At 45.2% G+C, this 15,594-nt stretch overlaps 1 protein-coding gene across 1 annotated transcript in view; it reads right to left on the bottom strand.

The window, feature by feature from the left end:
- Nucleotides 1–15,594, bottom strand: part of POLQ (DNA polymerase theta) — a 189,800-nt gene that overhangs the window by 17,680 nt on the left and 156,526 nt on the right. Inside the window, exon 23 of the mRNA XM_032773589.2 lies at nucleotides 10,883–11,012. Coding sequence (XP_032629480.2) covers nucleotides 10,883–11,012 — 130 coding nt within the window. The remainder of the gene's footprint in view (nucleotides 1–10,882; nucleotides 11,013–15,594) is intronic.

Here is a 15,594-nt window from a genome sequence, read left to right as displayed (position 1 = left end):
AATGGGCCTAATTCTACATCTAGGCATGCCTGCTGCCAAAAAGCATTTGCATCCTTGTAATAAATAGCTTCTTACTGGAACAGACTCCCTCTGATCTTCCTCAATAGTAGCACCCAGTAAGCAAGCGACTGGCTTGCCTTCTTCCTGGGTAAAAACAGCTCCTTGGTGCAGTCCTGCCAGGAACATCAGCCTGTGTTCCCCTTTTCAGCCCTGTTGTACTCCAGGCTGTGAACTTCCGATACTGATCCTAGGATTGGCAGTGGGTTACATCCAGTGATCATAGATCTTAAGGTCAGAAGGGAACCAATATGATCATCGTTAGTCCCTGACCTTCCTGCACAAGGCAGGCCACAAAAACCCTATCCCATACACATGTATAACAACCCCGAACTCCATGACTGAGTTATGACATCCCAAAAATTGAGATTTGAAAGACCTCAAGCTGCAAGGGATCCACACCAGCAGCGACCCACATGGCCCCAAACGCATGCAAGAGGAATGGACGAAAAACCTCAGAGGCCTCTGCAATCGCACCTGGAGAAATATCTTCCCGACCCAATAGGCGATCAGCCTAAACCCTGACATTGGGCAAGACCACGCAGCCAGCACAAAGGAAAGATTCTCTTGCAGTAATCAGTTTCCCATCCCACCAACATCCCTCACAGACCATTGAGCAGACTATATCTTTGCCGATAATAAAAATCAATGCCAAATTAAATATCATCATAACATCCCTCCATATACTTATCAAGGCCCTTTAGTCTAAAGCTCCCGATAAATCTTGCCCCACTACTTCCCTCGAAGGTTTCCGTTCCAAAGAACTTCACGTCCCCTAAGGTTAATGAAACCGTCGTCTAATTTCAATCTAAACTCCTTAATATCCAGTTTTGTATCCAATCGTCCTCTTGTGCCTCAGTTAGTTACTAAACTTAAATCATTCCTCTCCCTTCCCTACACGTTAATCCACCCCTAGATAAATATTTATATTATAGCCAAGCAAATCCCCAGGAGCTTCCTTTTGGCCCAGGCTAAACAAGCCAAGCTCTTTGCGTCTCACTTCATAAGGCAGAATTTTCCATTCCTCGGAATCATCTATACCCGTCTACTGAACCTGTTCCAGTTTTGCATTCATTCTTCTTAAACATGGGAAGCAAAGGACCAGAACGTAGCACACAATATTTTCGGCACTCATTGTAAAACCGGCAGGTACGTGGGGGCAAGCACCAGACAGCGACGGTGTTGTCCACTCACGGGCTTTGCTGTAGGCACTCTAGTTCTTTCACTTAACCTACACGGACGGCAATCTCGGATAGCCCCTTTTCTTGCATTGAACTGGAATATTGGCCGTTAGATTTATATTATATTCTCGCGGCTGTTGATCACAGGCGGGGAGACTGAACTGTCTCTTCTCCCCAAACTACTGATTAGATCGGCAGCTTGGCAGTGCTCCATGCTGGGAACGTTTGGGGCGTGGAGGCATTGCTTGCTGATTGATTGATTGCACTCCACCTCGCTGAACAAACAGGAAGAGGATTTTAAAAATTCCGGGGCATCTTAAAGGACGGATCACTGAGCCACAGGGCAGTGAGTGCCTAAGCGGTGACCAAAGAGAAGCTGAAAAGGAATGCTGGGATAAGTCAAATACTCGGAGGCAATACCAACACACCGCTAGGTCTTGCATGATATGCTCCCCGACCCTCGCAGACCCACAGCCAGCTGCCACCTCACCCAGCAGCTGGTCTCGCTACACCCAAAAGATCATGCACGCACCACCACAGTCGTTAAGACCACGCCACCACGCCACCTGAGAGCCACATATACCATGGAGTGCACGCGCCATCGAGGCCTGCCAGTCTTGTCCTAAGTTGAGAAGCTTACCGACTCATACAAGCCCGCTGAGCTACCAACCCCACCACTCACTCAGCGCGACAACCTCATAAGCACACGAGTTAGGTAACCGCACAGCCCCCCTACCAGTAGACACTGATGATCAATCCGTCACCCATCGAGACAATGGAAGACAATCTTTAATCTGGTCGAAATTTCCATTCTACCAAGAGAAGGAAGACGGAGAGAGAAGCCACCAGAGAGGGGCGACCAAAGAGCGCCGCATCCGCAGGCTTATGCAAAAAAAAATTGTCAGAGCGAATGGACAACCAGAACGAAACGCAAGAAACACGCGACTGCAATCTAGAAAAGACAAATCCACCATGCCAAAAATACCCTACGAACTAAAGCACTCGGAAACAACAGCAGAACTACGCATAAGAGCCCGAGGGGGAAACCGCTATGGAGAGACAAAGCACTGGAACAGGAACGTAACACCACACGATCTGGAGAGAATACATGACAGTCCGAGTAAATTGAAACACACCTAAAGAATCTAAGGCAGCGAAAGCCGACTTCTGTTATCTGCTACACTGCAGATATAATTCCTACACGGGAACTCAATAGAGGCTCTAACACGAAATACTGCGCTCATGATTGGAAGTCTCACATCAGGTAAATCCATAGATCTGTATCACAAAAATACACTTATTGAGAGCTTCAACGTATCTGGTGATTACTTGAGAGACAAACACAATACTCGCAACTTATTACATGTGTAAAATTTACATAAACACTTCACGCTCAGTTAACCACATATTATAATTATCAAAAATAACCAAGAAGGTAAACTCTTAGTCTAAATTACACCATCTGATGGGTAAAGAGAGAGACAACAATCACAAGACTGTGAATATCTCTATCTAATCATAGATCGAGTCATCATAACCAAGCACTATCAACACAGGGTGAAAAACTGCGCAAATTCACATCTCTAGATGCAGTCTGGGAACCAACTATAGTCGACAGATAAGTGGCATACAGGCGAGATGCTAGGAGCTAGACACAAAGTAATCACTCTTTTAAAAAACACGGCTTTCAACACTTAGCTCCACTTTCACGAGACACAAGTTATGAGGGGACGTTAGGAGATATAATCAGCCAACAATGAGACTCACAGGTGTTTATAAATCGCTCAGCAGCACCAAGCAGAGTAGATCCCATGCACACAGGCCACAAGAGCAGGGAACCCCTACACAGCAATCCAAGCTAGGCCAGAATGAGAGCACAGACAGCGAGACACGCAAGTAGTCCTAGACACATCAGCATTGGCCGCCACAACCACCAAGGGGCGATTCAATAGAGAGAGCCTAGATCAAACCACTACTCACCACACATCTCACTTATACTCCACCGCTGATACGGAGATTATAGACACATAACCACAGGACAACACGAAAGAGACGCCGCAGAGGCAGATAGAGCTGAGTGGCTGCACCTAAACCCAATAACACACACAAGGTCGCAAGTGACTCTCACGAGGAACCAACTAGGGCGACAAACACAGAGCAATCCATTAGTAATGGATAACCACAATCAGAGAGGAACAGAGCACTGCGCAATCACATACGTAAAATGGGAATCGCACCATATTACGAAAAGTACAAAACCAAACAAAGACAACAAGTTAGGCTGACCCCCCTCCCCGCCGCCTGCCAGATCACACGCCAACCTACAACACTCAACGAAAGAATATGCCCGACACACTAAAGTAAATACTCAAAAACCATAAGCACACATGACAAAAAAAATACCACCGCCATCAGAAACCAAAGCCAAAAAATAACAACATCAACACCAACATCTCAGGCATCCCCGACCCAATAAAAATAATAAACAACTAAAAAAAAGAAGGAGCTCTGGCCCTCACAGCTACAACCACTGCAAGAAAGAAGCCCGGTCGGTAACCCAACACTGTCCAGAAATAGAAATAACTCCTTCCCCTGCTCCAGCACCCCGCCCCGCTCCAATGACGAATAAACCCTAACTCTCGCGCCTGGAGAGATCACCTTGGTAATATGTGATACGTGGGCCTTAAGGTAGTATTACCCATTTAGGTAAAAGCAAAAAATTCTTTTTCTAGAAGTAAGCTCTTCCCCAACTTATCAATTGCCTGTTGAATGAGTAGGAGGAAGGGGTGGGAAGGCAGGCAACCGCCAGAACATCTACAACCCTTGAGTTTAGGGGATGGGAGTGAGACCAGATCAGTAAACAGGTGAGCCACTGACGTCCTCGCTTGCCTCTTCAGACCCAACGCACCTCCAAGAATAGCACTGCCTCCTGCCCACTTTGCCTCCTCAGCTCTCCCCCCAGCCCCCCGCTCGCCTCACCCTCAACTGTGTCCGTCGCCCACAGCACCCCTCTCTCATCCTCTCGCCACACTCACGTGCTACTCCCTACTCACCTCCTGCAAGCGCCCAATGACCACTACTCATCTGTGGGCACGCACGTGAGCCACACGGGCAGAGAGAGGCAGGCCTGCACTAAGGGAAAATATCTGGCAAGCCATCCTAGTGAATACATGGAAAAGACAGAGCAACACATCTTGAAGAACAGATGGATAGGTAGAAAGGAAGGTAACTGGGGTTTTTTCCGGGGGGTGTTGGGGTTTCCTGAGATGTGAAAGGCTATGGTAAAATACATTTAAAAAAATAACACATGGAGTTCTAAAAACTTTGCCTAGCACCAAATGTTAAAAGAATTGTCTCTAGATCACGGAGGAGCATGTCTAAAACAGTATGCAGGAAAATAATAAATAATTTAGTATGTAAATCATCAGTTGAAAGCACACCTAGAGTAGCTTCTGAAGCTTTGGAGAAGGGTGAGGATCTCTTTGCAAAAAGCCGAAATAAGAAAAAATAAAAATTTAAGAATTAGCATGGAAATAACATATTGTTTATCCTTTATAGAGAGATAATATAGAGAGATATAAAATCCACGCTTCTGGAACTAAATCAGTTATATAAGAGGACGGAAAATCAAAAATGAAATTGTCACATGAACGGAGGGTGAGCTTCAGAGGAAGCGAGATGTGCATCCTTTTACAGGCTTTGAGAACAGCTCTTTCTGCCTGTCAAACTGAATTCTCCAGCAGATTTGTTTCCCGTGAAAGTCCCACTCAAATAATATAAAATTGGAGAAGGCTGCAGGAATGTTTGATAGGTGCAGCTGAGTTACTAAGTGAAGAAGTCAAGACAGGAATACTTTAATCCTGTCTGTTTTCATCTCTAATATATCTGTCTGCCTCCCACAACCACGGATATCTCTGTACTCTGTTGTGTCAGGGAGTTATGTATTTTACTTTTAATAATTTTATTATGTTCACGTGACCAGCACAAAAGTGAACGTTCCATCGCTTTCATCTCCTAGTCACCTCGCCGGCTTCAAGTACAATATAATAGAGAGACTTCTCATGGAACTGAAACTTGGTATAGAGATTCATATTTTATCATTCATGTTGATTTATTAGGACGGATGTGTCCAAAAACTCAAGTGCGCTAGTCATAATATAAAATCCCCACCAGCACTCTGCTGAATCAGTACAAATAAATGCAACATTTCACAGGGTAGAGTCTGTATATCCTTCAATCTACAACCCAGGAACAGCTCTTACAAAGAGCCTTTTTGTGTAAGAACCACTCACTCTTGGCCCTGTTCACACACAACTTATCCAGTATGTAAATAGCTCCCAGTTGTTAGATAAACTGGTAGCCAGTCATGATTAAACTGCAGAAGCAATACCAGCAAGCACTCTAATCCAGACTTTTACATCCCCCAGAAATTGCAAGATAAGAGAGAATTCATTGCAGAGCTCCAAGGAAGCCTATTATTGTCATCAAGGAAAATAAATTGCACCAGCCTTGTTACCCAAATGGGAGTTTCCCCACACACTTCAACCAAACTACAAATTGCTAAGAGTAAAGATAAGTGTTTTATTAATTACAGGAAGTCTAGATTTTAAGTGATTACGATAGTAAGGAATGCAACTCGAAAGTCAGGATCAGCTAAAAAAGTATAACCGGGTAAAACGCAGCTAATATCTAACTTAACAAACTACAGTAACTATAAAAAACCAAAGGTTTTGACTCACCATATGTTCAACCCGCAAGTCGACTAGCTGAAAAGAGATAGACCACCCCTCCCCAGTTAAATGATGATCAGAGAGCTTGAAGATAGATATTACATACATCCCGTAGCATGGCTCGATTTTGCCCTCCTGTGTTAACAGGGGTCTCTGATAAGTGCACTTTGTTATGTTAAGAGTTTTGGGCTGAAACTATTGACAATATAACAGAATAGAAAAGGATGGGCTGTCACCCTGCAAGGACACTGTCAAGTAAGTCTCTCTGTGTGTTTGTGACCTCTTTTAAATCCGCAAAGTCACTGTGTTTGGTCAATCGGTGCGTGCACATGGCAGGCATTTTGACAATTCAAGGCAGAAGATCTTGCCACATGCCTGACAGTGTGCGTTCCTGAAAGGCCTGGAGTGCTTTATCTGTATGCCGGGACACCGCGCTGGTTCCCACTTGGGACACTAGATTATAGAAAGGCTCATGGGCCCTGCTCGAGCCCCTTGAATCACGGCTTTCTCCTGCTTTTTCCTGGAAGTCTCATTCTTGGTCACTAATAACTTCGGCCTGTGGGGTGTACAAAATCAGGGCAAATCAGCGGGAATGCTTTAACACGATCCATAGCTGTGTCTGCACTGCCTTCCCTGTCCAAGATATCTCCAGATTCCATACTGGTCAACGACAATAACTGCAGTCAAAAGTTCTCTCACAGATGAGGAACGCAGGTTGATTGGCGTACGGGCCCCTGAACACAGATAGAACAAAACAGTTCCTGTAAAGGCAACAACAGTTGTATATAGGAGAGAGCATGAATGGTTCCCAGTGTAGCCCAAGAAATAGAGAGGACATCGGCCTGCAAATCCACTACTGTATGAAGCTGGTGAAGGTGCTCCACAGTTATAGTGACAGCCTCATTCACTAGCGCCGGTGTCCCCTCGGCAGCCTTCCTTGCTCAGGTGCCCAATCCCAAGAAATTTGTCAGGCTAAGACCTGATCAAGATCACTAAGTTCAAAAGCAGTGATTTGACACATGGATCTTCCCTTTTGTTTTCTGCTCTGACACAGAAAGGTGTTTAAGATATGCTAATGTTTGCATTTAACAGTTTTCCTCCTTGGTCCCTTAAGATAATGTTATTTCATTTTTAGGTCGCATAAGCTTTCAATAGCTAATATCCAGAATGTGCCAAAAGACTTTGAGATTGTGAAAATGCCAACCTTTGGTTGGAGAGAGCCCCATTCCCAAGCAGAGTTTGTGGCGCTTACTTTCCTGGGGGCAGGTAGGCAATGGTGGGCCAGTGGCGATTCCACTGTGCTATTTTCCTGTTAACTTGATTGCCTTGTCAATGTGTTGGTAATTGCAAGAAGACAGTAATTCCTCCTAACTCTGCTCCTAACCTGGATTATGAGCCTTATTAGACAGCATCTTGATGACGTGATGACGATACCTACGCCCTGCATGGCAAATCCTGAACAGTGCTTAACTGGGGAATTTTTGCCTGAAAGCATTTTCTCTGCTACGCCCCTACTAGCCACTCTACTTGCTCCATCTGCCTTTAAAATTTCTTTACCATGAACCTCCTGAAATCTCTTTTCGTTTCTGTATGTCTCTGAGAGAGATCGAAAGAAGAGGAAACCAGAAAGGAAAGTAAGGGAAACTAACAAGAATTTGGATCGAAAGTTGTTTTTTGTCTTTCTTTCTCTCATTTGTTTAGCTCTTCCCAGGCTAGGAATCTGACCCTTAATCCTTAAGAGGACAGATTTTCACTCTGCTAAGCTGATTTGTATGAGTCTTTACTTGGATAACTAAGGCACTCAGAAGTCTTTCAGAGCCCCCTCGAAATAGAGAAAAATGTGGCTGGTCACTAGGTTCTAAACAATGTCACTACTGTGTAGTGTGGTGGAATACACAGCTGGATCAGTGCCACCTTTGCCCACATTCTGCCACTCGACTGGCTTCAGGTGGGGACCGGAGCAGCTCCACCCGAAGGCTGCCACACGTGGAGACTTTTGGCTTCTCTGCAGAGGAAAAGCAGAGAATACAGATTCTTTGGGCTGTTTTTGTTCTGCATACAAAGGAAAAAGTGTTTCCGTGCATATGGTCCCTGCTGCTTCTGCTCACTGCTTTTGTAGTCCATTAAAATGGTGTGTGACAAGGTTGGTGAGGTAATATGTTTTTACTGGAGAACGCTGGTCCAATAAAAGCCATTACTCACCATACCAAATGGACCTAAAGGTAAAACCTCCAACTGCTATCTACATACTACACAGGCAATGAGAAGAATTTGCCATAACCTCTTACTCAAAAGAAACTGAGGAACCCAGTGATAACGCTCCTGATACAGCAAACAGGAAAACCAAAAAAGGAGGAAAAGGGGGGCTCTCCAACGCTGGAGACCATATACTTCCATACAATGGACTTTCACTAAAATAAGGACAGGAATCTCATAACTCACTTCACCTTCTACAAAGGAAAAAGGACTGTAAGCTGTCTAAACTCCTACCTGCCTCATGGGGGCCACAACCGGGTGGCCACAAAAATCCAACACACAGCAGCACAGAAGAAACCGTTGTCCTATCTCGGGGACTCTCTTTCCGCCCTGCCACGACGACACCAACAATGATACAGTCTGCGGCGATCTGGAAGCTACTTTCACACCCGTACTCACGAATCAAAGAAATACTTCCAGGTCACTGAACAGTAAGAGAGAGAGAACCCTCATCCACCAACCGAGCACAAGAAGAAGATAACGCCCATTGGAACCTCCTGAGGGTCGAAATGACAGGTCTGGACCTATTCATGAATGCTTCCCACCAATGTGCACGAGCGTAGAAATCTGAGAGATATAGACTCAACACACTAAGTCGGGCCAGAATGCAATGCCATCTTCACAGTCTCAGAAAACACCCCATGACATTATCGTCAAAGAGGCTGATAAAAGGAGGTGCTGTTGTCATCATGACAGGTCTGACTACCAAAAGGAGGCTTGCCAGCAACTCTCCAACACCAAATTCTACAGGCCACTTCCTTAGATCCCACTGAGGAATCCACTAAGAAAACTGCAACATCTTACAATCAAGGACAACATCCCTTCACTAAACCAAAAAAAAATGGCCGAAACAAATCAACACCTCAGACCACGACCAGGGTTTTCTATTACTACCCCAATGATCCACAAACCCGAAATCTGGACGCCCATCATCTCGGCATTGCATCTACTGAAGACTGTCTGGATATGTGGACTGCTACTCAGAAACCTGCCATCAGCACTCCCAGCTATCCCACATGACACCACTGTGTTCCTGAGGAAACTACCAAATGCATTGGTGAACCTTCACAGAAAACACCATCCTAGCCACCATGGACGTAGAGCTCTCTACACCAAACATCCCACACACAGATGGACATACAAGCTGGTTCAGAACCGTATCGCCTTGATGATGCCAACAGTGCACTGGCTGCTGAGCCTCTGGTGCCTTTATCCTCACACACAAACATTTCAAATTTGATGAAATATATATCTCCAGATCAGTGGCCTCTGTGGGCACCTGCATGGCCCAGAAAAATTTTTAATGGCCGACCTGGAACACGCTCCTCGGCTCAAGAGAGACCACTCACGCCCCTTCTCTACCTTATGCTAACCTTGATGTACATCTTCATCATCTGGACCCACTGGAAAGAGACTCTCTGGAAATTCCACCAGTTTTCAATAGCTTCCACCCACATAAACCTCAGCCTGGACCGTTTGTAGAGAGGTGAAGTGAGTAATGTAGATCTCCTGTCTTATTTTAGTGAAGTCCATTTGTATGGAAGTTTGGTTATTAATGAAAGTCTCCAGGTTGGAGAGCTCTTTTTTGATGTTTTCCTGTTTGCTGTATAGGATGCTGATCAGCTGGTTCCTCAGTTTCTTTGATAGAGTATGGCAATCTCTCACTGTGGTCTGTGTAGTATGTAGATAGCAGTGGATTTTTTACCTTTAGTCCATTTGGTATGGTGAGGTAATGGCTTTTATTGGACCAGCTTCTCCAGTAAAACATATTACCTCACCAACCTTGTCACACACACTTGTTATTGGGACTACAAAAGCAGGAGCAGAAGCAGCAGGGACCATATGCAGGAAACACTGTTTTTCCTTTGTAATGCAGAACAAAAACAGCCCAAAGAAGTCTGTATTCTCTGCTTTTCCTCTGCAGAGAAGCCAAAAGTCCCACGGTGGCAGCCTCTGGGGGCTGGAGCTGCTCCGGTCCACCTGAAGCCCATCAGTGGCAGAAGGTGGCACTGAATCCAGCTGTGTATCACCACACTACACAGTAGTGACATTGTTAGAACCTAGTGACCAGCCATTCATGCAAGGCTCCTCTATTCAGGGGCTCTGAAAGGACTTCTGAGTCCTTAGTTTCCAAGTAAAAGACTCTAGCAATCAGCTTAGCAGAGTGAAAAAATCTCCCCTTAAGATTAAGGTCAGATTCCTTAGCCTGGGAAGAGCTAAACAAAATGGAGAAAGGAAAGACACAACAAACTTTCTATCAAATTCTTGTTAGTTTCCTTACTTTCCTTTCTGGTTTCTCTCTTCTTTCGAGCAGAGACTACAGGAAACGAAGAGGATTCAGGAGGTCATGGAAAGAAAATTTTAAAGGCAGATGGAGAAGGTAAGAGTGGCTAGTAGGGGGGTACAGAGAAAAATCTCTTCAGCAAAAATTCCCCAGTTAAGCCACTGAATCAGGGATTTGCCATGCAGGGCTTGGTATCGTCATCTCATTTAGCTACATCAGAGCTGTCTAATAAGGACACTTTAAAGGACCAGGTTAGGAGCCAAGAGTTAGGAGAATTACTGCAGGCTGGCCAGGTGGGCAATTACCAGACAATGACAAGGCAATCAAGTTAACAGAAATAGCACAAGTGGAATCGCCACTGGCCACATTCCTACCTGCCCCCAGGAAAAGTAGCGCCACAAACTCGTGCTTGGGATGGTGGGCTCTCTCCAACCAAGGTTGGCATTTCAATCTCAAAGTCTTTTGGCACATTCTGGATATTAGGTTCTATGAAGCTTATGCGACCTAAAATGAAATAAAAGCAAGAAGAAAATAAGGACCAAGGAGGAAACTGTTAAATGCAAACATAGCATACATCTGAACACACACACACTTCTGTGCAGAGCAGAAAACAAAGGAAATCCATGTGTCAAAATCACTGCTTTCTGAACTATAAACGATCAGGTCTTAGCCTGACAAATTTCTTGGATTGGCACCTGAGCAAGGAAGGCTGCCGAGGACACCTGTGCCCTAGTTGAATGAGCTGTCACTATCACTGGTGGGGGCACCTTCACCAGCTCATAACAGTAGTGGATGCAGGCCATGATCCACAATGATATTCTTTGGGCATACACTGGGCAACCATTCATCCTATCTGCAACAGCAACGAACAACTGTGTTGCCTTACAGAACTGTTTTGTTCTATCTGTGTAGAAGGCCAGGGCCCGTTTGACGTCCAGGGTATGCAACCTGCGTTCCTCATCCATTGTGAGAGACTTTGGACAAAAGACTGGCAGTTATGTCTTGACCAGTATGGAACTGGGAGATGATCTTGGACAGAAAGGCCAGGTGCAGACACAGCTGGATCGTGTAAAGCAGTTCCAATGTGAGTGCCCTGATTTTGTACACCCCACAGGCCGAAGTTATAGTGACCAAGAATGAGACCTTCCAGGAGAGAAGCAGGAGAAAGCGTGAAGCAAGGGGCTCGAAGCAGGGACCCATGAGCCTTGACAGCACAAGATTCAGGTCCCAAGGGGGAACCATGTCCCGGACATACAGATAAAGGCACTCCAGGCCTTTCAGGAACCACGCTGTCATGCAGTGGGCAAAGATCAATCTGCCTTGAATGTCAAAATGCCTGCCAGGTGCACGCACCTTGACCAAACACAGTGACTTGAGGATTTAAAAGAGGTCACAAACACACAGAGAGATGTACTTGACAGTGTCCTTGCAGGGTGACAGCCCATCCTTTTCTGATCTGTTATATTTCAATAGTTCAGCCCAAACTCTACATAACAAATGCACTTATCAGAGACCCCTGTAACACAGAGGCAAAATCAGCCATGCTACGGATGTAGTGTAAAGACTTATCTTCAAAGCTCTTGATCATCATTGAACTGGGGGAGGGGTGGTCCTGGCTGGACAGCTTTTCAGCTAGTACAGACTGCTGTTAACATATGGTGAGTCAAAACCTTTGTTTTTAAAGTTACTTAGCTTGTTAAGTTAGATATTAGCCTGCGTTTTACCCGGTTATATCTTTTGTAGCTGATCCTGACTTTCATGCATCATTACTTGTAATCACTTAAAATCTAACTTCCTGTAATTAATAAACTTATCTTATTGTTTTATCTTAGCCATTGTGTTTGGTTGAAGTGTGTGGGGAAACTCCATTTGGGATAACAAGGCTGGTGCATATTATTTTCCTTTGATGAAATAATAGGCTTCCTATGAGCTTGCAATGTTCAGTAGTGTGCTGAACAATACAAGATGCATATTTCTGGGGGAAAAGTCTGGGATTAGAGTGCTTGCTGGTATTGCTCTGCAGTTTAATTCATGACTGGCTAGCCAGAGCATTCATGTAACACAACTGGGAGCGATTTTACATACTGGAAGTTGTGTGTGAACAGGCCAAGAGTGAGTGTTCTTACACAAAAGCAATGTAAGAGCTGTTCCTGGGTTGGAGAATTGAAGGGATACAGACTCTACCCTGTGAAATGTTGCAGCATTTTGTACTGATTCAGCAGAGTGCTGGTGGGGATTTTTTAAATTACTAGCGCACTTGGAGTTTTGGACACATCCGTCTAATAAATCAACAATGAATGAATATAATATAGTAAGAAAATGAACTGAAAATTTTCAAACCAAGTTTCAGTTCCATGAGAAGTTTTGCTTATTTTATGCAAAATCATGATGTACTTGAAAAGCGGCGGTGACTATGGAGATGAAAGCAAACTTCACTGTTTGGTGCTGGGTCAGTGAACATAATAAAATATTAAAAAGTAAAAATACATAGACATATCCCTGACACCAACAGAGTACAGAGATATCCGTGGTTGTGGGAGGCAGACAGATATATTAGAGATGAAAACAAGACAGATTAAAGTATTCCTGGATCTTGTATCCAGACTTCTTCACTAGTAACTCAGCTGCACCTATCAAACACTGCCTGCAGCTTCTCAATTTATGTAAAAATCTGAGGGGACTTCACGTGGAACAAATCTGCTGAGAATCAGGTTTGACAGGCAGAAGAGCTGGTCCTCAAAGCTTTAAAAGGATGCACACTCTGATCCTCTGAAGAAATCACCCTCCGTTGCATTTGATCATTTCATTTATGATTTCGTCTCCTACATAACTGATTTAGTTTCCAGAAAGAGTGGATTTTAATATTCAACACAGGGTTAAAACCTGAACTCTGAAAAGGATAAACAAATGTTATCCTATGCTAATTCTTAAATTTGTATTTTTCTTATTTCAGCTTTTGCAGAAATCCTCACCCCTCCCAAAGCTTCAGAAGGCCTACTCTAGGTGTTGCTTCAACTGAGTGATGTTACATACTAAAAAAACATTGAATTGAAATTCATATTTTCCTGCATACTGTTAGAATGCTCCTCGTGATCTAGAGACAAACACTGCTTTTAACATTCTGGTGCTAGGCAAGTTAGGAACTCCTGTGTTTATTTTTTAAATGTATTTTACCATAGCCTTTCACATCAGGAAACCCCAACACCCGGAAAAAAACCCAGTTACCTTCCTTTCTACCTATCCATCTGTTCTTCAAGATGTGTTGCTCATGTCTTTTCCATGTTAGGTGTGTGTGTGGCCACATGGATGGCTGCCAGAAATTTTTCCCTTAGTGCAGGCCTGCACAACATGCGGCCCGTGTGGACTCACTGTGCGGCCCACAGGGGATGAGTAGGTGGGCTCATTGTGCAGCTTGCAGGAGGTGAGTAGGGAAGCAGCGAGGGAGGAGGAATGAAGAGGCGGGCGACCGGACAGTTGCAGGGGATGAGGCGAGCGGGGGGGCGGGGGGGAGAGCTGAGGAGGCAAGTGGGCAGGGAGGCAGTGGTGGGGGTTTAGTAGGCGTGCCGGGGGAGGTGCAGGGGGCTGAGAGGCAAGCGAGGAGTCAGTGGCTCACCTGTTCTACTGATCTGGTCTCACTCCCATCCCCTCTCTAAGGGTTGTAGATGTCTGGAGGTGCCTGCCTTCCACACCTTCCTCACTCATTCAACAGGGCAATTGATAAAGTTGGGGGAAGAGCTTGTTCTACTTCTAGCAAAAAGACATTTTTTCTTTTACCTTAATTATACTACCTTAAGGGCCCACTATAACATATTACCAAGGTGAGGCAGCGCTGAGGAAGTAGGGTTTATTTCCATGGGGCGGGCGGTGCTGGGAGCAGGGGAAGGAGTATTTCAGGGGGGCTGGACAGTGCTGGGGGGGGAGTGTTGTGTTTTGGGGTGGCTTGGCGGCGCTGGGGGGAGGGGGTCAGCCCTTAACTGTTTTCTTTGGAGTAATATGGCACTCACCACTTTACGAGTTGTGCAGGCCTGCCTCAGTGGTATCCATAGAGATGGCTCTGGTGTCCCCTAGGGCCCCAGGTTCATGCGCCGGTGTATGGGGCGCCACCAGCCCTATGCCCTCTCAGTTCCTTCTTGCCGGCAACTCCGACAACGGAGAAGGAGAGTGTGATGGGTTGGATCACAGAAACCCCCTTGGGGCTGCCAACTGATGTGCCAAGACTACTTCTGCCCCTGCTTTCACTGCCAGCTTGGGACTTCAGAGCCCTGCCTGGCTGTGCCTGACACGCTTGCCAGACATAAAACACAGATCCAGGTCTGAACCACGTCCCACAAACTGCAAGCTTAATTGAAAGCCGTTTAAGAAGTGTTCTTGTCTCCCACACCCACATGCCCAGTTCCCAATGGGGTCCAAACCACAAATAAATCCATTTTACCCTGTATAAAGCTTATAACACTGATAGAGAGATATGCACAGCTGTTTGTCCCCCACCCCAAGGTATTAATACATACTCTGGGTTAATTAATAAGTAAAAAGTGATTTTATTAAATACAAAAAGTAGGATTTAAGTGGTTCCAAGTAATAACAGACAGAACAAAGTGAATTACCAAGCAAAATAAAACAACACACGCAACTGTAAACCTAATACTGTAAGAAAACTGAATACAGATAAAAGCTCACCCTTAGAGATATGTTTCAATACGCTTCTATCACAGACTGGACGCCTTCCAGTCTGTGCCCAATCCTTCCCCCCGGTACAGTCCTTGTTCCAGCTCAGGTGGTAGCTAGGGGATTTCTCATGATTGCAGCCCCTCTCTGTTCTGTTCCACCCACTTATATATCTTTTGCATAAGGCGGGACAGCTTTGTCCCTCTCTGGGCTCCCAGTCCTCCTTCTAAATGGAAAAGCACCAGGTTAAAGATGGATTCCAGTTCAGGTGACATGATCACATGTCACTGTAAGGGCTTGGCTACACTTGCAAGTTGCAGCGCTGGTGAGGGGGTTACAGCGCTGCAACTTAGCAGGTGTCTACACTTAAAAGCTCAGCCAGCGCTGCAACTCCCTGTTTGCAGCGCTGGCTGTACACCTG

Source organism: Chelonoidis abingdonii, chromosome 1, assembly GCF_003597395.2.
Source record: "Chelonoidis abingdonii isolate Lonesome George chromosome 1, CheloAbing_2.0, whole genome shotgun sequence".
NCBI lineage: Eukaryota > Metazoa > Chordata > Testudines > Testudinidae > Chelonoidis > Chelonoidis abingdonii.
Note: the sequence above shows the minus strand (reverse complement) of the source record. Positions and strands in the feature narration are given on the sequence as shown.